This window comes from Balaenoptera acutorostrata, chromosome 20 (genome assembly GCF_949987535.1).
Source record: "Balaenoptera acutorostrata chromosome 20, mBalAcu1.1, whole genome shotgun sequence".
Classification (NCBI taxonomy): Eukaryota; Metazoa; Chordata; class Mammalia; order Artiodactyla; family Balaenopteridae; genus Balaenoptera; species Balaenoptera acutorostrata.
In genome coordinates, this window is record NC_080083.1 from 62,244,864 (window position 1) to 62,265,699 (window position 20,836).

Here is a 20,836-nt window from a genome sequence, read left to right on the forward strand (position 1 = left end):
AATAACTAATTAATAAATTAGCAAACTCTTCCCCTCTTTCCTGTGATAAAGAGTTTGTTCGCTGATTTGTCTTTCAACTGGTTAATTAAGTGGTAGATGAACAGCACCATGTCCTCTTCAGAGTTAATCAGTCCCCAGCCGGCTGCCACCCGCTACCGTCCCCTGAGAACACCGGGCTTTCATTGCAAAAGCTGGGGTAGACCTTCCTCACCAGCCACAGACCGTCCACCTGTCATAGGGCACCGGGGCCCAAAGCCATCCAGGGAGCATATACGTGCTCAAACCCCCAGGTGGGAGAAGGGGCTTTGCACTTTTCATATCAACCATCTGAAAAAACAAAAATGAACAAACCAACACAACAGTGTTCCTCAGAAAGCCCTGAAAAACTGGTCAGAGGCAATCTCTGAAGCCCTAAGGGGCTGCTCTCAGAATGTGGGCCTTTAGCAGGTCGTGTGATCAACCAGAAATGGATCTACTACATGGCTATACCTCCACCCTCCCAGCTGCTCTTCTCTCTAGAAAAGTCCAGCATGGTGGAGCGAGGGGCTGGGGGAATTCTTGCACATTCAAGGAGATGATGAGATCAGTTATCCCAAGGTGGAGTCTATTTTTAATTCTGCACAAGTAGACAGGTGTGCAGCACACGTTCTCCTGCCCACTTAGGCAAAGGCCATGGAAAATACCAAAGGACCTGTTGGAAAGTGTTCCCCGGCCCTTGAAGAGTTTGCAGTCTTGGGACTTCCCTGGCAGTCCAGTGGTTAAGACTCCACGCTTCCAACACACGGGTTCGATCCCTGGTTGGGGAACTAAGATCCCCGTGTGCCGCATGGCGCGGCCTAAAAAAAAAGAGAGAGAGAGTTTGCAATCTTGGGAGAAAGATGCACCAGTGTTGGGCTTCCCTGGTGGTGCAGTGGTTGAGAATCTGCCTGCCAATGCAGGGGACACGGGTTCGAGCCCTGGTATGGGAAGATCCCACATGCCACAGAGCAGCTGGGCCTGTGAGCCACAACTGCTGGGCCTGCGCGTCTGGAGCCTGTGCTCTGCAACAAGAGAGGCCACGATAGTGAGAGGCCCGCGCACCGCGATGAAGAGTGGCCCCCACTTGCCACAACTAGAGAAAGCCCTCGCACAGCAACGAAGACCCAACACAGCCAAAAACAAATAAATTAATTAATTTTTAAAAAAATCTTTAAAAAAAAAAAAGATGCACCAGTGCACATGAGAGAGGCAGCGGGTGGGGTGACCGTGTGTGTGCACGTGTGTGTGTCTGGGCTTGCACCCCGCCACCTGTGTACATGCACCCCAAGGTCAGTGTATGTCATCTGGGAGCTGACTGTGGTCTCGCACAATCTACTCTCTGTGCTGATCTCTGATCTGACAGAGGCTGTAAACCAGCAGCTCTTGCACAGAGACAGCTTGCTAGAGACCCACTGTGGTATGGCTCTGGGGTTTCTGCTTTTTGTTATTTGCAATTAGTGGTTGCTAACAGTTAGCGATCAGGAGATTTGCCAAGGGCCAGGTAGCCTGTCTTTCCTGAGAAATGGAAAGGCCTGAGAAGCCAGGCCCCCATTCCCACAAAGCAGCAGCAGGCGGCCTTAGATGGGACAGGTGCTCCAAATTCACCACAGGCCCCACCACTCCCTACTGCCTCAAAGTCAGCCTGCTTCCCGCTGCAGGTTACCTGGGCCCTGTAGATGCTGGACCCCTGTGTGTTATACTGAATACTGGCCCCCAAGGATACTCAGGGTCTAATCCCTGGAATCTTTGAGTGTCCCCAAAGCGGACGTTGTAGATGCAGTTAAGTTGAGGATCTTGAGATAGGGGGATTATCTTGGATCGTCCCAGTAGACCCTGAACGTAATCACAAATGTCCTTATAAGAAGGAGGCAGGGGGAGATTTGACTACAGAAGAGGACAAGGCAAGCGAACTACAGAAGTGGAGATTCAAATGATGTGGCCAGGAGTTCCCTGGTGGTCCAGTGGTTGGGACTCCATGCTTCCAGTGCCCAGGGTCCGGGTTCCATCCCTGGCTGGGGAACTAAGATCCCACAAGCCCAGTGGTGCCGCCCAAAAAAAAAATGATGTCGTCATAGCCAAGGAATGCCAACAGCCACCAGAAGCTGGAAGAGACAAGAAACGATCCTCCCTGGAGCCTCGAGAAGGAAACAGCCCTTCTGATAACCTTGATTTTAGCCCCATAAGACACATTTCAGACATCCAGCCTCCAGATCTGTAGGAGAATAAATTGCTATTGTTTTAGCCAATAAGTTGGTGGTCAGTTTGTAACAGCAGCCGTAAGAAACGAACATAGCCTGTCAACTAATGAACGCAACAAACACCTTGAATGCCCAGAAGACAGTGGATGGACCCTGCCCTCAGGGAGGTGATACGCTAGCAGGAGAGGACACCTGACAATGATGGCAGAGTGTGGTCTGAGCAGGGACCCTGGGAACTTACCCGAGGCACTTGTAACCCAGGCCTGGACACCCCAGGACAGACTGTTTTCTAGCTTTATTTCCAGGAGACACGCACGCATGCATCTTTGTCAGGCAATGGAACTCCGCCATGGTGGCCAACCCTGGGGGGCTCACCTCGCCCGCTGGATGAACTGGGTAGCCTTCTCGGCATACTTCTGAGCGAGGCCGCTCAAGTTCACGGGCTGCTCCACGATGCTGAGGTTTTCATAGAGAGGAAGGGCCACGTCAGAGTAACAGCCCTTCTCAAGGTTCCTGTGTGGAAATCACAGATGGTAGAGCACTCATTCCCACGACCTAAGCAGTCATGGAGTCAAACAAAACGCTTTAATGCACTGAGGCTCATAAATACCAAACACTTAATAGCCTGGCCTCAAATGATTTTTCCAGTCTGCCATTTCCTCCAAGTGCAAAACCAATATAATACCTTCTTCTATTCCCTTTGAATAGACGTGTATGCTCCTTGGACAAGCCTGGCCATTCTGTAAATCTCACAACTTTTTTGAGCTAGGGATATGATTATACCCATTTTGCTGGCAGAGAGACTGAGGTTAAACAAACTACATTACACAGCAGAGTCCCAGAGGCAATCAGTAGCCCTGTTTTTTTCCACTGACCCCCTTAAATCATGACTTCTGTCCATGGGGTACAACGCTTGGTATTTTCCCAAGTCAACAATCAGGACTTTGTGTGACAAGACGTCTGACAAGAGGACAGATGGTTAGGAACAACTTTGGAATTTCAAACCATGTTTGGAAAATTGGAGAAACTTTAGCAACTGGAAAAAGTGAGGGTCAAACCAATTGTATCTCCTGGAAAAAAACAAACTCAGCCCTTGGTCTTACAGATGGAAATGAATCTGACATACGAATGGCCCAGCAGAGCAGCTGAATCATGACCCCGGCTGTGATCTTGGGTGAGTTACCTAAACTCTCAGAGCTTGACTTTCCATATGGAAAGTGCGGGGTTGCCCGGGCCTCTTACAGGGATAAGGAACGGTTAGCATTCACACTACTCAGCATACTAGGAATGCAATAAAAACTCAAGCCCTCTGTCCTGAGGGCCACAGAGAACCGGAAGAGAAGCTGAGAAAAATGGAGAGAAAAGGGTGGTCACGGGGGGCCTCTTGGGTAGGGAAACTGTCCTCCTGCTGCAGGGAAGAATTTGGGAAGAAATGAAAGCCCCCGTCACACATCTATGTGCACACAGACTTGTGCCGGAAGCTTAAGAGACAAGGTCAGACGGGTAAATAATCACCAAGGGCCACAATTTTTTAAAAAGAGAAAAAGAGCGCTGTCCCAGGTGTCACAAAGCTAACCTCCTCATTCGTGTCCAATCTTCCAGCTTTGGATGATCTTGTGGCTGCTCTATCATCCCTAACCTTCTCCCCCTTTTCCTCCTTCAGCCAACACTTTTCTTCTATTTGATTTAACACAGATGGAAAAGGGACCAGGCGGCTGTGGTCATCACAGCACGAGATGGCAGGGGTGCCACAGGTGTGAGCCCCAGGCGCCCGGCGGTGAGGAGAGCAGTGGCAGGTTCTCACATGGCGACGTCACTCCTCCCACTGCCAACAGGCTCTTGCATCGCCTGGGCATCTGGTGAAAAGGCAGCCCTCGGGGAGGGGTCTGAACACCTGCATTTCTAGCGAGCGCCCAGATGATGCCTGCGCCGCGGGTCCAGCGACCACCCTCTGAGTGGTCAGGAGAGAGGGGACCTGGGCTCCACACTCAGAGACCCAGACGGGACTCTCCATCCTTCCCTCTCATGACTCCACTGTGACCTGGGCCACCAGGCAAGCTTCCCTCCCTGGACAGTCAGGAGAAACACCTGCCTCACTCAGTGGTCCGGTGGATCACGGAGAAGCGCGCAGAGTGCTCAGAATGTAACAATTTCTCAACAAATGGCCATTATTATACTAACTATTGTGTTATTAATAAGCCCCTGAGACACGCTTTCCCCGGGCGGCTCAGACACCTGCACCGTTATAAACAATCCCAGTACACCGTCTGAACCGCACAGCACCTGGTTTCGGCTGCTTTATTACCTGAATAAGGTTTATTACCTTTTTCTGATAATAAACGTACTGCATGCTCATTACAGAATATTTGGAAAATACGGGAGAGGAAAAAAATGAAAACTCCTTAATGCCACAATCAGAGTGAATGAACCATGGTTACCATTTTGGCGTATTTCCTTTAGGGCTATTAAAGGCATAAATACAGAGGTAGTTCAGGTCACAGTGGAGATGATTTGTTTCCTGCTTTTTTCACTTACTATTCTATTGTGAGCATTTTCCCATTTCACTGAATACGTTTTTAAAACATCCTGTTGAGTGCCTGCACGGCATTCCAATGTCGAAACGCTGGCTTATTTCAGGGCGGGGGTGGGGCTTATAGGGAGCCCTGTGGACTTTTTCTCTCTCTATCTCCTTCCTTATGTCCGGTGTCAGGGCCAGGTGAGTGGTCCAGGAGCAAAGCCAGCAGGCAGAGGAGGGAGGCCACCTGTGTGAGACCCTGGGTCGCACCAGCCTCTCCCCAGCTGAGCTAAACAGTCCAAGGAACCTGGAAAATGCCAATTAAAAAAATGTTGTTCACCTCATCTTCATGAAAAGTGTTCTTGCACTCCATGCAAATAATACACTTAAATTTGCACTAATGGTACTCGATCTTTTTTTTTTTTTTTTTGGCTGCATTTGGGTCTTCATTGCTGCGTGCGGGCTTTCTCTAGTTGCGGCGAGCGGGGGCTACTCTTCATTGTGGTGCGTGGGCTTCTCATTGTGGTGGCTTCTCTTGTTGTGGAACGCGGGCTCTAGGTGCGCGGGCTTCAGTAGTTGCAGCATGCGGGCTCAGTAGATGCGACACGAGGGCCCTAGAGCACAGGGGCTTCAGTAGTTGTGGCCCATGGGCTTAGTTGCTCCGCGGCATGTGGGATCTTCCCGGACCAGGGCTCGAACCCGTGTCCCCTGGATTGGCAGGCGGATTCTTAACCACTGCGCCACCAGAGAAGTCCCAGGTACTCGATCCCTTTTTGCTATTGTAACTGATCCCCGTGGGCCTCTCTCATTTCCTTCTGATGGACCACACCCCCAGGACTTCACCTTGCTCTGGAGCCCAGAGCCGATGCCTTGGCTAGGATTACCTTGACGGTCTACCGCCCCGTGGACATGCCGGGCAAGGGGGGTGGTTGTAGCCGGGGGTGTCAGTGCAGCCCATGTCATGGCTGTACGGGATTCCAAAGTAGTAATCAAACCCTGGAAGAGAAGGAACGGGTTAGGCTATGAGCCTGCATTCTTACACCCAGGACAGAAATTTAATTTTCCATGATTTAATTCTGCAGTGTTATGGAGTATGTAATTAAAAGAGGATTTGATTAATATCCCTTTGTAGTATGCAAAGAAAACACTTTGTTGGGTTCTGGCTGCAAGACTAGATTTGCAAAACATCTTGTGATTAGCGTTAACCCTGCGTGGAAGGAAGTGGGGAGAACTCTTGAACACCTCCTGTTCCCAGTGCGATGATGGACACCGCTGGGAAATACCTGGTGAAAATCTACTACCTGCATGACGCTCTGAGGGATAAAAGAATATATTCTGCCCTCCAGAGGGGGAGGGTAAGAAGTAGAGATTCAGCTCTGAGAGATGGATTATCAGCAAGCCCACGAGTGGGGTCAGAGGACGTTACCCCCGGAGGCTGGGGGTGGGATGTGGTTGAGACGGGAATCTCATCGTGCTTCTCAGCAGAGCTGCCATCTCAGCTGGACGCGGAGCGCTGGCAGGATTGGGCTTGAGAGGGGGGAGGGGTATTGGAGGGAGGATGTGAGGGTCAAACTGAGACCTGAAATCCCTGTGTTGACTTTTTTCTGAGACCCTCCCTCATCCCATCTCTTCTCCAGCACAAGCTTCAGTGTGAAGTTTCCCACGGAACTCCCTACTCCCCCCCGAGCCCCTGCTTCAGTGAACCCATCAAACAATTTTTACTTCTCACCACGCGGGGCCTCTCGGGGGCCAAGTGTTCCCGGACACGTGAAGGACTGGGCCGAGGAGAACACTGATGGTCTCACGCTGGGGGACCCCGAAGGGTAGACAGGCACCAAAGAGGGGGGCCAGGAAAGGTGCCGGGCAAGAGGGATGTGCAAACAGAGGCAACCCTGGCACCTCAAACCCACCCAAGTGACCCTGCGAACGAAGGTGTCCTGACTCAGGAGAGCTGTCCCTCAGGGGCAGGATGGCTTAAACATTCATAGAGTCCTTTAACACAGAGACCTTTATTTTCTGTTTCCCAGGTAACCAATCCTCCAAAGAATTCTTACCACGGAAGTTGGGGTGATAAGAGCCATGGTGCCCAAGATGCCACTTGCCTGGAGGAAAACGAGAGAGAGAGACTTTGAGAGGAATCCCCGTGGGGGCTCCCAGCCCCTTGGCGGAGCTGATCCCACACTCAGGTCTCCACCAGCTTTGCCCTTTCCCGAGGACAAGCAAAGAGAGGTTCACATGCTGTGTGACAGCCAAGCCTCGTTCTCTGGGACCGACAGGGAGTCCCCAGGGAGACAGAAAGCAAGCAAGGATGACTCATGACCCAGGCAGGAAAGCGTGCAGGGAAGGGGGAAGACGAGCCATTACCGGGAGCCCAGAGAAGTGAGCAGGCTGAGCTTCTGCCCCCCAAAGAGGGTGCAGTGCCCACGGCAACCCCCCCCCCCAGGGCCCACCACACCTTCTGCTCGGCCCTCCTGCCTGGGGCCCTGCAAAGGACCCAAGGAGCAGGTGCACGGCCCAGACAGTCCCAGAGATGCCGTCCCCGCCTGGTTTCATCCTCCCCCTCTGCAGAAGCTGAGCGGGGGACCACCTCCCTGCTGCTGCCCGCCCGAGCGCAGGCCAGCAATGAGGAACCTCAGCCGCACCGCTCCTCCTCGCTCTGTAAACGCGTTCACTGGGGGACGCCAGGCGAGGCTGGAACTCCCTGACCTGCTCTCTGGGTGAAGATCCCAGGGAAGTCACCCACGAGGCGAGGGGATGAATCAAAAATGCGGTGCGAAGACCGAAACGGCGGCAGCGTGAAACAACACCAAGGACGGAAATGAACAGGCAACCACAGGAGTCTGACTCAGTAAATTATCTCACGTGGCCTCAGTACAATACTTCCAAACCATCTTTTCAAGACAAATGCCTGTGGCCAAAACGAACAACGGTGAATCGAGGTGAAGGGTATATGGGGGTCTAGGAGTCCCTTCTTGCAACTGGTCTGTAGGTTTGAAAACAAATGTAATAAAAAGTTAAGGGAAGTGGATTAAGCGTTATGTGGAATGCGTAGATTCAGCATGACATGGAAATATAAAATTATAGTACAATTTTAAAATTACTTCTAAAATCATAATAAACGTGTAAAATTATATCACCAGGAAATAGAAAATAATAGGAGGGGGAGAAAAGTAGGGCCGAGTGATAACATGTACAACTAGGGACAAACACATTAACACAGAGCAAGATTAGAAGCAAACAGTGAGTGCTGTCAATGGACTCGGTATTCCTTCAGCAGGTTTTTCATTTTCCCTGTAAGCGTGCTTCTAGGAAATTCACGATCTCAACAAGAAGGTACGCTTCAGTATCCTCTCCCAGAAAAGCAAAAGGTGTCATGAGTGGTGAACAGTGGATCTGTAATCAGTTTCCTTCTTGGGATTTAAAGGCATGAAGAAGGAGGGGCAAGTGAGATAGAACCCAGCTCGAGAAGAATCCAGTGCCCCTGACGCTGCATGAAGTGTTAGGGTCAGAGAGCCCAGGGACCAAAGCCCTCCCGCTCCCCCGGGCTGGGAGTCTTACATGGATGTGGGAGAGGACGGGTGAGGATGTTCGGCCCATAGTGAGAGCTTCAGAATAGTTCGTACCTCCGGGTACGGAGAGAAAGGGGTGAAAAGGAGAGCCGGTTGGGACCTTAATGGTCTCGTCCTCCCAGGACAAGGAAGGCCACACTGCAGTCTGATCTTCTGAAAAGTACGTCAGGCTCCTTGACCCAGAGGAGGAGCCAGGCCGACGCACCAGAAATGCCAGCTTCCTGCAGGTTAACGGGGGGCCCAGGGCCCCGAGGACATCCCCACAGGGACCCTCGTTGCCACTTCACGTGGTGGAGGGAGGAGGGAACCCCGCCGGGCCCAGCTCCCGGAGAGCCCAGATCCCAAGCACAGGCAGCCTGAGGATGCCGTCGGGATGCTGGGTTGCCTTGGCCTCTGTAGGGGGACCAGGGGAAACTAGCTCCATACATAGTTTAGTCCCCTGGTAGGTCGTTTCAGTTGCTGAGAGCTGAAAGCGTTCGCAACTTCTACAGCAAAGACATGAGCGGAAAAGCGGACACGAGCAGGGGAGGCGGCAGCGCACGAAAGCCCTGCAGACACAAAGCAGCCGCCACAGTAAATGCAGGGAGGACGGGGGTCCGGGCGGTGGAGGCCACGTTACCAATCAGCCCGGTGACGTAGCCAGCCCGCTGCAGCACTTCGGCCAAGGTGGTCTCGTTGAGCGGAAGGCCCCCCACAGAGGTGACTGCGAAGTTGCGAGGGACGCCGTTGCGGAGGCCGAGCCGGCCGGTGAGCAGCGCGGCCCGCGAGGGCGAACAGGTGGACGCGGCCGCGTGGAAATCCACAAACCTGCGCGGAAAGGAAAGCGACGGGGTCTGCCCGGCCACAGAGAGCCAAGCCAAGAGAAATTCAGTTCCCGGGGTCTCAGCTCCTGGGATTCCAGGGCTGGGGAAAAGCTCCAGGGTCACCCAGTCGTGGGACAGGTAAAGAAAATGAAGCCCAGAGATGCGTTATGCGACTAATCCAAGGTCACACAGCTAATTCAGATGGATTTGATCCAGCATATTGAATGGATCCCCTGTATTTGCAGGTTCCACATTTTGAATTCACCTACTCACTTAATGTATCTGTAACCCCCAAAATCAATACTCGTGGCTCTTAAGGGATAGTTCATGGATATACGCAGACCTGTGAAAATTGGCACATTTCCAGCCGAGGTTGGACAAGGTGACCTTCTTGTTTGGGCTCTCACAGATTCAGTGTTCACAGGGACTTTATAGAACATCACCACTGCTGATACAAGAGCTGACTATCTATTACTCCTTATATTAAGCCCAACCCTTTTTCAGACACTATGGAGAAACAGAGGAGTCTAGCCATTTTCTTACCCTCAAGGAACGTGAGTAAGTTGAATGTCACTAATGAAGGGGCAACCTGACTTCATGTGTCTCCTGATGGGATGCAATATGAATTCATAACACCAAGGATTCTTACCCAAAACGTTTAACCTGAATCTAGTCAGACCCCTGGACCTAATTTCCACATTACAGGAAAAAAAAGCTAATGCAAGACCAAATTAAATGACCCCACAAGAAAAGACTTTACCAAACCATTCTCTAGACGTTCGATAAGACAACCAGTCCCATCTCTTCAAACAGTCAACATCTGAGGGAACGATGGGATGGATGGGGCGATATTCTACATAAGGAAAGACTAAAGAGATAGAACCAAGGGCAATACATGAATCTTACTGGATCCCAGTTCAAAAGAGCTGGCAACACATTTGAGGGCTAATTAGGGAGGGAAATTTAATATGAACTGGATATAAAATGATATTAGGGGATTATCGCTCATTTTCAGGATTATGGTCATGTGGGAGAATGTTTCTATTCTTTTTCTTCTGGTTTTAGTGAGATATAATTGACACATAACCTTGTACTAGTTTCAGGGGTACAACATCATAATTTGATATAAGTGCATATTATGAAATGATCACCCAAGTAAAGTTTAGTTAACATCTGTCACCTCCCATAGTCACAAACTTCTTTCCTGTGATGAGAACTTTTAAGATCTCCTCTCTTAGCGACTTTCAAATACGCAAGACAGCATTGTCGACTCTCGTCCCCATGCTGTGCATCACGTCTCATGACTTACACCCAGAAGTCGTCACCACCTTCACCCATTCTTCCCCGCCTCCGAAATCATCCTCCACACTGATGCAAATGTCCTTCCACAGTGGGAATCGGATCACACCACTCTCTTACTGGAAAACACAATCTCTCTCTGCCTGCTTCTCGGGGCTCAGCTGCTGCCCCCCTCCTGCCTGAGCTGCCTCCTCACAACCTCCCAACCCCCTCACTTACTCCTGTCCGCTGTGCCTTTGCCCATGCTCTTCCCCCACTCCCCAAGCCCTCCCCCCAGTGTCCCACCTTATCTTCATTGACCAGTCCCAGTCGTCTTCAAGACCCCCCTCAAAGACTCAGATGTTACCCCCCAGGGTCATCCCCCCCGCCTCTCCCTCCCCCAACCAATCTGCACCTCCCCACCCCACGTGGAATCAAGGCCCCCTCTTCTCTACGTGATTAGATAGCCTTTGGCATCTCCTTTACAACACTGAACTCTAATTCTTCGTTTTCCTGTTTGGGGCAGCTTCCAGATGGCCACGAATCCCTCGACAGGCCTCCCAGGGACAGGCGGGGTCTGAGGTCCCCCCGCCCTTGACGCTGTGAGTGCTTTGACCCCCAGAACGATGCGAAGGTGACACTGCACCAGTTTCTGGGCTCAGCCCTTACGAGATTGGTAGCTTCCATCTCCTCCCTCAAAACACTCTGTGAGCCGCTGGGTGAGAAATCGACTCCCCCAACACTGCCCAGCTGGACGGGCCACCTGTAGGTGCTCTGGCCAACGACCCCGGCTGAGGCCACTGCGTCTAAACATCACATGTGTGAGTGAGGCCACCCTGGACCTCCCAGCACAGCCATCTGCCTGCTGAATTTCACCAGAGCCGCCTTGGTCAACACGACACGGTGAAGAATCACCCAACCGAGAGATGCCTGAATTCCTGACCCTCGGCACCATGAGACGGGATACAATGGTTGTTGTTTTGAGCTGCTGACTCTGGGGATGGTTTGTTACCCAGCAGTTCACCACCAGAGCAGCCTCTGTCTCCCACTGGACCATCCTCTCCTGACCGTTCAGTCCTCAGCCCAGCACGAGGTGGGCACCACCCAGCGCCTGTGGAGAGGGTGATGCCACCGTACTCTGCTTTTGTGCAACATGGTGAGTCTCTGCTGAAGAGACCTGGGCCTCAGTCCCAGAGGATGGGTGAATTCACAGAGCAGTGACACGCACCGAGAGGTCCCAGCGATGCCCGCCTGAAAGCGCTGGCCCGGCCCTGAAGCCACGCTCCTCAAGCAGACGTGCGATGCCTGCATCTGACAGAATGAGGGCAGGGGAGCTAAGTGCTCCAGCGCTCATGCTGGGTGCGCGGGTGCTGGGCGAGGCCTCCCTCCAGCCCCAGGGAGCTCCAGGGCCCCCGACTCTGGCTTCACACCCCTGCCGGCACCTCCTTCCTGTCTCTCCGTCCCCTGGGGCCGGAGGAGCACGTGCAGCGTCCCTTCTGCCCATCGACTGCTGGTCCCCTGGGTAACTTCCCAGGCTCCGGCTTCCCTCAAAGCAGCCCCAACTGCCCACATGCTGGGGCCGCAGGGAGTTCAATTCCTGGGGCAAAATCCAGGATTCTGGATGCTGCATGTGGCTGGCAACCGCTACCCTTGGAATCCCAAACTGATCTGCACTTCAGTGTTCATACTTTTCTCCCAAGAAAACGTTCACCTGTACCCAGCCTCTTCCGTTCCTTTCCTCCCAAGATTAAAGCACAAACCGCCTCCTAGTTCACACTCCTAAATGTTCCTTACAGTAATGACTATTGGGGCTTCCCTGGGGGCGCAGTGGTTAAGAGTCCGCCTGCCAGTGCAGGGGACACAGGTTTGAGCCCTGGTCCGGGAAGATCCCACACGCCGCGGAGCAACTAAGCCCATGCGCCACAACTACTGAAGCCCACGCGCCGTAGAGCCCGTGCTCCACAGCAACAGAAGCCACTGCAGTGAGAAGCCCGTGCACTGCAATGAAGAGTAGCCCCCGCTCGCCTCAACTAGAGAAAGCCAGCACGCAGCAACAAAGACCCAACGCAGCCAAAAATAAATTAATTAAGATAATACTAATGACTATTACTAGGACTAGATTACTACTACGTTACTACACACTCGGCAACTTTTATTACTCTCACAGCTAATGCTCATCAAGCTTCTAGAATCCAGGCACTTCTCTAAGTCATGAGCACCCATTGTCCCTGGACTCATTCTGGTTTGCAGGTGTAGTTCTGTATGGGTTGACCCAAGCTTGTTGGGGTCACCTCTTTATGCACAACAGTGGGAGCAGCTGCACGATTTGCAGGGCCCGGTGCAAAATGGAAACGCAAAAGGGCCCTTATTCAAAACCTGCCAAGCATTTCAACATGGCGACAGCAGAGCAGTAACCCACCACCCACACCATGGTCCGGAGCTGAATAGTGCGCAACCCGCCCAGCTGTACGCGGCAGCCCTGCTCCCCATTTACATTTCCTGCCCCCAATTCCTCCTCTCCCAATTTTCCATGGGGCAGCCAAAGTAATCTTAAAAACTGTTTATCAGCTAACATTATTCCTGGCTGGAAACCCACAAGTAAGTTCTCATTGCAATTTAGGTAAACCCCAAGTCACGGTCGTGGTCTACAGGCTCTCCAGCAGAGCTTCTCAAGCAGGGAGCTGGAGCACACAGATACAGCCAAATACTGAAAGCTAGTAGGTTTTCTGAGATCCAGTTCCTCCCAGCCCCAGGGGCCGCCAGGCGGGGCCCCGGGCAACTGGAGGTTCCTGGGCATCCGTGCCCTGCACAGTCCCAGGGGAGCGATCCCGTTAGAGCAGAGGACGGAGAGAGCCCTGCAGGTGGGGCGCCAGGCATCCTTGTTGGAGTCCCACGCTGGCCGCCTCCAACCGCCAGGAGCCTGGGTGGAGTTTCCCGGAACGGGGTGCAGAGGCCCTGACAGCACGCGGAAAGGTGGGAACGCCACGCCCCAGGGGATCTGGACCTGGGCAGCATCGGCGCTGTCCTCACCCCAGGCTCCCGCCGGCAGCCACACCACCCAGAGCGGCCCTTTCCAGGTCACCCCGAGCTTGTCCCTGCCTCAGGCCCTTTTCACGGCCCCTCCGTCCGGAAGCCTCTGTTCTGGTCTCCGCATGACGGGCCCCTTCTTTTCATCCGGGTCTCAGCTCTCATTTCACCTACTCGGGGAGGGCTTTCCTGACCTGACCACTCTCCACTGCATCACTGTTCTATTCTGTCTTGAGCCTTTACCCACTCGGACCTCACCTTGCTCATGGACTGGTCTCCTTGCTCGCTGCCCGGCTGCCCCTCTAGAATGGAGTCCCCGAGAGCCTGCGTGTGTCTGCCCGCTCCCACCGCCGCCCCCCCGGGGGCTGGTTCCCGACCTCAGGAAGGCGTGTTCTCTGATTTGGGCAGCCGGAGTCCTGCGCTCCACCGGTGAGATGGTTCCTCCCATCTGGGGGGACTAGGCCTTCCTCCGCCGGGTTCCCTGCGGGAACCAGACTTTGAGACGCTCCCAGTGGACACTCACTCCTGCCCTCACCCGTCTGTGCCTCTCAACAGACACACACGCACAGCACCGCTCAGCCCAAACCCTTCACTCTGGGCTGCTGGTCTTAGTTCCACCAGCCATACCTGGCGGAAGGACGATGGGGAGGGGACCACAGCCCTCTCCATCAGAGGCGTACCCTTTAGCAGAAGGGTCAAGACCTATGTGGGTAACCAGACAAAATACGATGAGCCCGGTCAGAGAGACACAGTGAGTGAGGTATGGGAGGTGGAGGGCAGGAGGGATAAAAGTGCGGGCAAACAGGCGTGGGTTCCTCTCCGGCCCCGTCTCCCTCTAGTGTGAGACAAGACAGGTAACTCCAGCCAGGCCTCAGTATCCTCATCTGCAAAGTGGGCACAGCCGGACCAACCTCACCAGGTTACGTGAGGGATCTGATGGCACGATACGCATCAAGCCCTTTAGCGGTGCTCCGGGGTCAGAGTAGATTTTTTAATTCATCGTAGTCTGCGTGATTGTTACCATCACTAGCTAAATGGGGAGGAAAAGCGCGTTTCAGGTGTGATAGGGGAGCAGCGTGCCAGGCATAAACGGATGGAATCCTAGGGGTGGTGGCACTCGGCTCCTGGCGGGACCACTCGGGCATCCTATTCGCGCCGCAAGTCCATACCTCGCAGGTCACCCCGGCCCCAACATGCATCCTCCCTGCGAGAGCCAGCGTCCACCCCCTCCAGTCAACCTGGCATCACCTCCGAGTCCCTCTGCTGTCCCCCCACCTGAATCACCTCAGCGACCTTCCGAGAAGCCAGGTACGCTCTCTCCAGCCCGGGTTTGCCCACGGATGGGTCATGCCGGCCCCCGGCTCCCGGTCTTCAGTGACTTCCTTCTGCTTGGCCACTGTAACTCACCACGCACAGGTCCAACCTCCCTCTCCAGCCCCTGAGCCACTGCTGCCTGCCTGCCTGCCTGCTATGGGTTGAACTGTGTCCTCCCCAAAAGATAAGCTCAAATCCTAACCCCTATACCTCAGAAGGCGACCTATTTAGAAACAGGGTCATTGCTGATGTAATTAGCTAAGATAAGGTTATACTGGAGTGGGGTGAGTCCTTAACCCAATGTAACTGGTGTCCTTAAAACAAGAGGAGAGAAACAAGGTCCTACTGTAGAGCACAGGGAACTATATTCAATATCCTGCGACAAACCGTTATGGAGGGGACTTCCCTGGTGATGCACTGGTTAAGAATCCACCTGCCAAAGCAGGGGACACGGGTTCGATCCCTGGTCCAGGAAGATCCCACATGTTGCAGAGCAACTAAGCCCGTGCACCACAACTACTGAGCCCGCATGCCTAGAGCCCGTGCCCTGCAACAAGAGAAGCCACCGCAATGAGAAGCCTGCGCACAGCAATGAAGAGTAGCCCCCGCTCGCCGCAACTAGAGAAAGCCCGCGTGCAGCAACGAAGACCCAACGTGGCCAAAAATAAATTTAAAAAATAAATAAATAAAATAAAACAATTTTAAAAACCATAATGGAAAAGAATATGAAAAAGAATATATATATATATATATATATATATATATATATATATATATATATATGTATGTATGACTGGATCACTATACTATACTTCAATAAAATTTTTAAAAAAAAAAGAAAAGAGGAGAGAGACACAGCGAGGAGACCTGCAGGTGAAGACACGGAGGGCAGATGGCCAAGTGACTGAGGGGACAAGGACTAGAGTTGGATTGCCACACGCTACGGAACGCCTGGGGCTACCAGGCGGTGGAGGGGGAAGGAGCTTCTTCTAGAGCCTCAGAGGGAGCGTGACTCAGCCAGCACATTGACCTTTAACTGCCAGCTTCCAGAACCGTGTGAGAGAACACATTTCTGTTGTTTTAAGCCCCTCCGTTTGTGGTGCTTGGTCACGGCAGCTCCTGGAAACGAACACACCAGCCTACAAATCCCCGAAGTTCAGCCCGACAGGACTCTTCTTCCTGGAACACTTCCCATCCCCCTCCCTGCCATCCCGCACCCCACGTGCAGCTCGCCAGCCCCATGCCCGACTTGGCCGTATCTCAGCCAGCAGGCCCGGCCTCTCTTCCTGCCCCTCCAAATCCCTACCTAACCTTCAAAGCCTCCCATTGTCACAAAGTCTTCCCTTATTCCCCAGAAAGATGGGTCTTGACTCTGACCTCTGGAGCTCCTGAACCTTCCTGGCAGCCTGAATGCAGACGTTCATCTGACGGTATCTGGGCACTTACTAGAGGGGTTTCCGTGGGGCTGCTGGTGCCCGTCCCGGCCCTCACATCCACGCACCCCGACGTGGGCCCATCGGAGCAGCACACCCTTCTCCTCAGCGACCGGGCCCACGACCTGAGCAGGGCTATTCAGAATCCCAAACTGGCATTTTCTGAACCAGGCAGAGAGGAATAGCTTTTTCTCCCCGCCTCGAATCTCAAGCTAAAATGATATAATCCCAGAAGGACAAGGGCCTCACCTCTCCCCCTAACCAGGAGCCTGAAAGAATGGGTCAACTGGCTCAGAAGGCCAGACGGAAGACCGAGTCTCTCCAGAGTTTAGTTCATGAGCCAAAGCTGTGCCCTTTTGTGCTTGGGCTGGTTGAGCTGCACTTCTGTTGTTTACAACCAGGGACTCCTGGCTATCTCACTGTGGCTGAAACAGGATAGGGGCCTGGAACGCAACGGGTAACAGAAGAAGGTCAATCTCTGCCCTCAAGCTGCACATGGTTCAGAGTCAGAGGCGGGTAATCCCTGCCTGTGAGGGGCCTCTGAGGGTCAAGCGCTCCTCAAGACAGTTTCGTGTAAGCTGAGACCTATAGATGCACACAAAGGATAAACATCCAGTCTGCTCTCTGTGTCTGTGGGTCTGTTTCTGCTCTGAAGACAGGTTCACTTGTGCCACATTTTAGATTCCACGTGTAAGTGATTGCAAATCATCTACACGTCGATAAAAAAATAAATAAATACAGTATAAATATCCGTTAACTTTATGTATGTTTGTCTTAGGATACTAAAAATAGCTACCACTTATCATGTGGCTACCACCCTAATCATACTACATATATCATTTCAAATCATCAGAATTCCATTTTACAGATCAGGAAGGTAAAGCAGAGAATGTAAGTAGCTTTCCCAAGACCGTGCAGCTGGCATGAACATGCATCTTACTCTGTCTAATCCCTGTTCCGTATCAAAGACCGTAGACCCCTACACGTATGAAATGACAGAGCTAGAACTTGAACCCAGGCCAGCCCGCCCCAAATACCATGTTCTTCCCAGGTCCCTTTCCATCTGGGAGAAGGCTGGCTGCAGCCGGGCTGGTCCACAGAAGGAACTACCTTAAAACTAGTCACTGGTCTTGGGCTGGGACAGTTCTGAGACTCACTCTTGCTGGTGCCAATCCTGACAGCCTGACTCACACCCACACAAAATACGTGAGCTCGTGAGGGACACCGGAATGCCTACTTCCCAGCTGACGTCCAAGGGCAGACAGAGGAACCAGAGCATCAGCAAGGTCAGTGTGTCTTCTTCCTGCACACGAAATCAGAATCCAAAGTTTGCCTTGGGGAGTGTGGAGTTAATGAACACAAAGGGAGTTCAAATGGGTCATAGAAAAAGTCCTTGTGTGCTAAGCTTAGGGGACTTTTGTCCACCGTGGATTGACCTTTGCCAGTGGGGCTGGGATGCTCAAAGGCTGTGACCACCACTTCTTCTTGCCTGGTGCTGCTGACTGAATGCTTGTGTCTTCCAAAAAATACATATGTGGAAGCCCTTCTGCCTAGTATCATGGTATCTGGAGGTGGGGCCTTGGGGAGGTGATTCCCTTTATATGAAGTCCTGAGGGTGGAGCCCCCATGATGAGATTAGTGTCCTTCTAAGAAAAGGAAGAGAGACCAGAGCTTTCTATCTGCCACGTGAGGATGGAGGGAGAAGATGGCCCTCTGCCAGCCAGGAAGAGGGCCTTCAGCAGAACCTGACCCAGCTGCCACCCTGATCTTGGACTTCCCAGCTTCCAGAACTGTGAGAAATAAACGTCTGTTGTTTAAGCCACCCAGACTGTTGTATTTGTTACAGCAGCCCAAGCTGACTGATACACCTGGGCAGTGCCAAAAATACCTTTCCTGGATACCATCGTGCCTGCCTGTTTTTACCACCTGTGCTAAGCATGGTCTCTCCTTGAACACGTTAATGCCATCCTTTTGCTATATGCTATAGCTATATGCTAGCATATAGCTATATGCTATAGCATATTTCTATGGCAAGATGTAACTCTGAGTTCCTCCCTAGACTGTAGGTTCTACGAGGATGGGGCTTCGAGGGGCAACTCCAGCCCCAAACAGAGTGCTTTGGTGGGACAGGGCCGCCCCAGCAAAATCTGGTGAATGAACCAACAAAACTTGAAGAGAGAGGCCCCCGTCGTCTGGTTGGAAAAGACACATTAGTCCATTTTCCACATAATCGCTTAAGCTGATGCTTTTAGGGCTCAGTTCCTTCCCCACTGTGTGTTAAAGTTCGTAGCTCAACTCTCAGGAACAATCTTATGTCCTTTGTTTCCAAGTCTTTAGAGAGCCCTGGCTGTACCTCCTTCTCCAAAATACCTACCAACACCCCACACAGCTCGATGCACTGACCCCCATGTCACCCTCCCCCTCCCCGCCCCTGCCTGCATTGGGCAGGGACTAATTAATAAGCAATAAAATGGTCTTGCTCTTTGGAAAGCTTCCTTTGTTTTTCCCCAAATCTATCTGGGCAGGCTCAGACCCGTTCACCAACAGGGGTCCTAATTAAAGTCTGAAACGACATTGTAAAGCGAAGCTAGAAATACAGAGCCAGACATTACAGCAGCCCGTGAGCAGGAAAAGCAACGCAAATTAACACACAGCCAGACAGAAACCAAAGCAACTCACCATTGCATCAATTACGCATATTAGAATCGGGGAACGTGAGCACAGGAAACGCCGCCCCGAAAGCCTCGGAGAGATATAACGTTGCGAGGTGAAGCGTGTCCAGCCTTCATTTATAAGGAATTTAAAACAAAGGATGAGGTCTGCTGTGCCCACTCTCTAAATTGCTATGTGACTGGAATAAAAGCTGTCTGTGCTCCATTCATAATTTAAAGGCTTGGAGGTGGAAATGGGTTTTTTAAATCATCTGCTGAGGCCTTTGCGTGTAGAGGGACACAGGTGGGTAGTGAGACCTGGAAAAGGCTGGAGTAGGACTTAGATGGACCAGCTCAGCTCAGCCTCCACGTTGCCTTCTGTTAAATGGGAAGGATGTTAAGTGAGACCATTAAGACAACCAATAGGAAGGCCCTTTGAAACTGCAAGCAGGGACCTCCCTGGTGGTCCAGTGGTTGGAACCCCACGCTTCCACTGCAGGGGGCCCAGGTTCGATTCCTGGTCGGGGAACTAGGATCCCACAAGCTGCGCGGCCAAAAACACCAAAAAAACCCACAAACAAAAAAAGCTAAAAGAAATGTGGCAGCAAATAGCCAACTTGGTGTGTTTTGCTGACTCATTCACTCATTTATCCATTCATCCATCCATCCAACCATCCACTCCTACTCTCGTTCTTTTCAATAAAAGGGCTCCTGCCAGCCAAGCTTGGTATAATCCTTGGCAAGTCTCCCCTTCCCTTTCCACACTCCTGCAGTGGACATGTGTGCATTCACTCTCGAGGAAGGACACCAACAAGCTATGCAACAACGAGATGGACGCACAGGCATCTCGGGGCCTCCTAGATGGGACACTTCTGCCCACTGCCACAACCCTGAGCTGAGCCATCCTGGAAACACGCCCCCTGCCCTCCCAGCCACCAGCACGGGCCGGGCCTAGCGGGTGGAGCAGGCCATCCCAAATGCAGCCGACGAATTCAGCGCTCAGGGCCCCCCAGACGTCTGAGGACACGCAGGATGCCCTTCGCCAGCTGCTCAGTCCACGGGTCCAGCCTTAAAATGCCCTATCCCAGCCGTCCTCTCCCACTAGAATGCCAGCCTGACCCCGCAGAGTGAGGGTTGTTTATTGTTTCGATGCATCTGCAGCACCTAGGACAGTGCCTGCAGGGTGGGGTCTCTCTACGAATATTTGTTGAGTGAATGGGCACCTTTCAATTCTGGGTCTTTGCCCTTTCTTTTCCCTCTGCCTACAAAACTCTCTCGTCCCCCTTCTGGCTGATTCCTACTCACCCTTAAGGGCTCAGCGTTCAGGTCCTAACCGATAAGCTTTATGGAGTCCCTCCTGGCTTCCCTCTGGACAAGTGGCCTTTCTTTCCTATGGTCCCACAGCACTATCTTTCACATGCTTCTTGCTGCGAGCTTTATCGTCCAAAAGGTGAGAAGCCCAGCATGGACCTTTCTCATTTGCGCCTGTGACCGATGTATTCGTAATGTGCTAATTCTGTCCCCCGGAATGTCAATTCAATTACGTCCAACTCAGCTTATAAAAGCCCCAGGGGTGGGAGAGACGTCAGGAGTTCCTGCTCTTCCTTCTAAAGGATGGCTTTCCTGTCTTTTTTTTTTGCCACCAGGCTGTAACCCTCTTAAGGGCAGAGCTGGCTGAGGTCTCCCAGTGTGACTCATGACCTGCCCTTAGTAGAGATTTGCTGTTGAATGACTGCAGTTGGGAGGCTTAAAAACAGAACAAGTGGCAGCCACTGGACACGCCATTGCGCACCGACACTTGCGAAGCAGGCTGGCACCAAGGTCTCACTGGAGAACATCTCAGCTCCCCTTCCCTGAGATTGGCTGTCACCTAGATCACCCCATTCCTGCACGTCCCCGTCTGCTACACGAGGATAAAACCCCCAGTCTTCACCTTGCCCCAGTGGACAGGTGGGCATCACGTGATTTTTATGTCTATTTGACCTACTTACCCGAGAACAAAGAGGTAAAACTGCCTGTCCCGTGATGCT

The 20,836-nt window shown here is 52.4% G+C and overlaps 1 protein-coding gene across 10 annotated transcripts in view; it reads right to left on the minus strand.

Moving 5' to 3' along the window:
- Positions 1 to 20,836, minus strand: part of ARSG (arylsulfatase G) — a 118,082-nt gene that overhangs the window by 39,357 nt on the left and 57,889 nt on the right. For 9 of the 10 annotated variants that reach the window (XM_057536960.1, XM_007185565.3, XM_007185566.3 and 6 more), the window contains 4 exons: positions 8,920 to 9,107; positions 6,786 to 6,833; positions 5,616 to 5,727; positions 2,592 to 2,729 (listed from right to left, as the gene is read on the minus strand). In XM_057536960.1, the coding sequence (XP_057392943.1) occupies positions 2,592 to 2,729; positions 5,616 to 5,727; positions 6,786 to 6,833; positions 8,920 to 9,107 (486 nt within the window). Of the gene's footprint in view, positions 1 to 2,591; positions 2,730 to 5,615; positions 5,728 to 6,785; positions 6,834 to 8,919; positions 9,134 to 20,836 lie in introns of all 10 variants that reach the window. The other variant, XM_057536961.1, reaches the window with a different exon arrangement.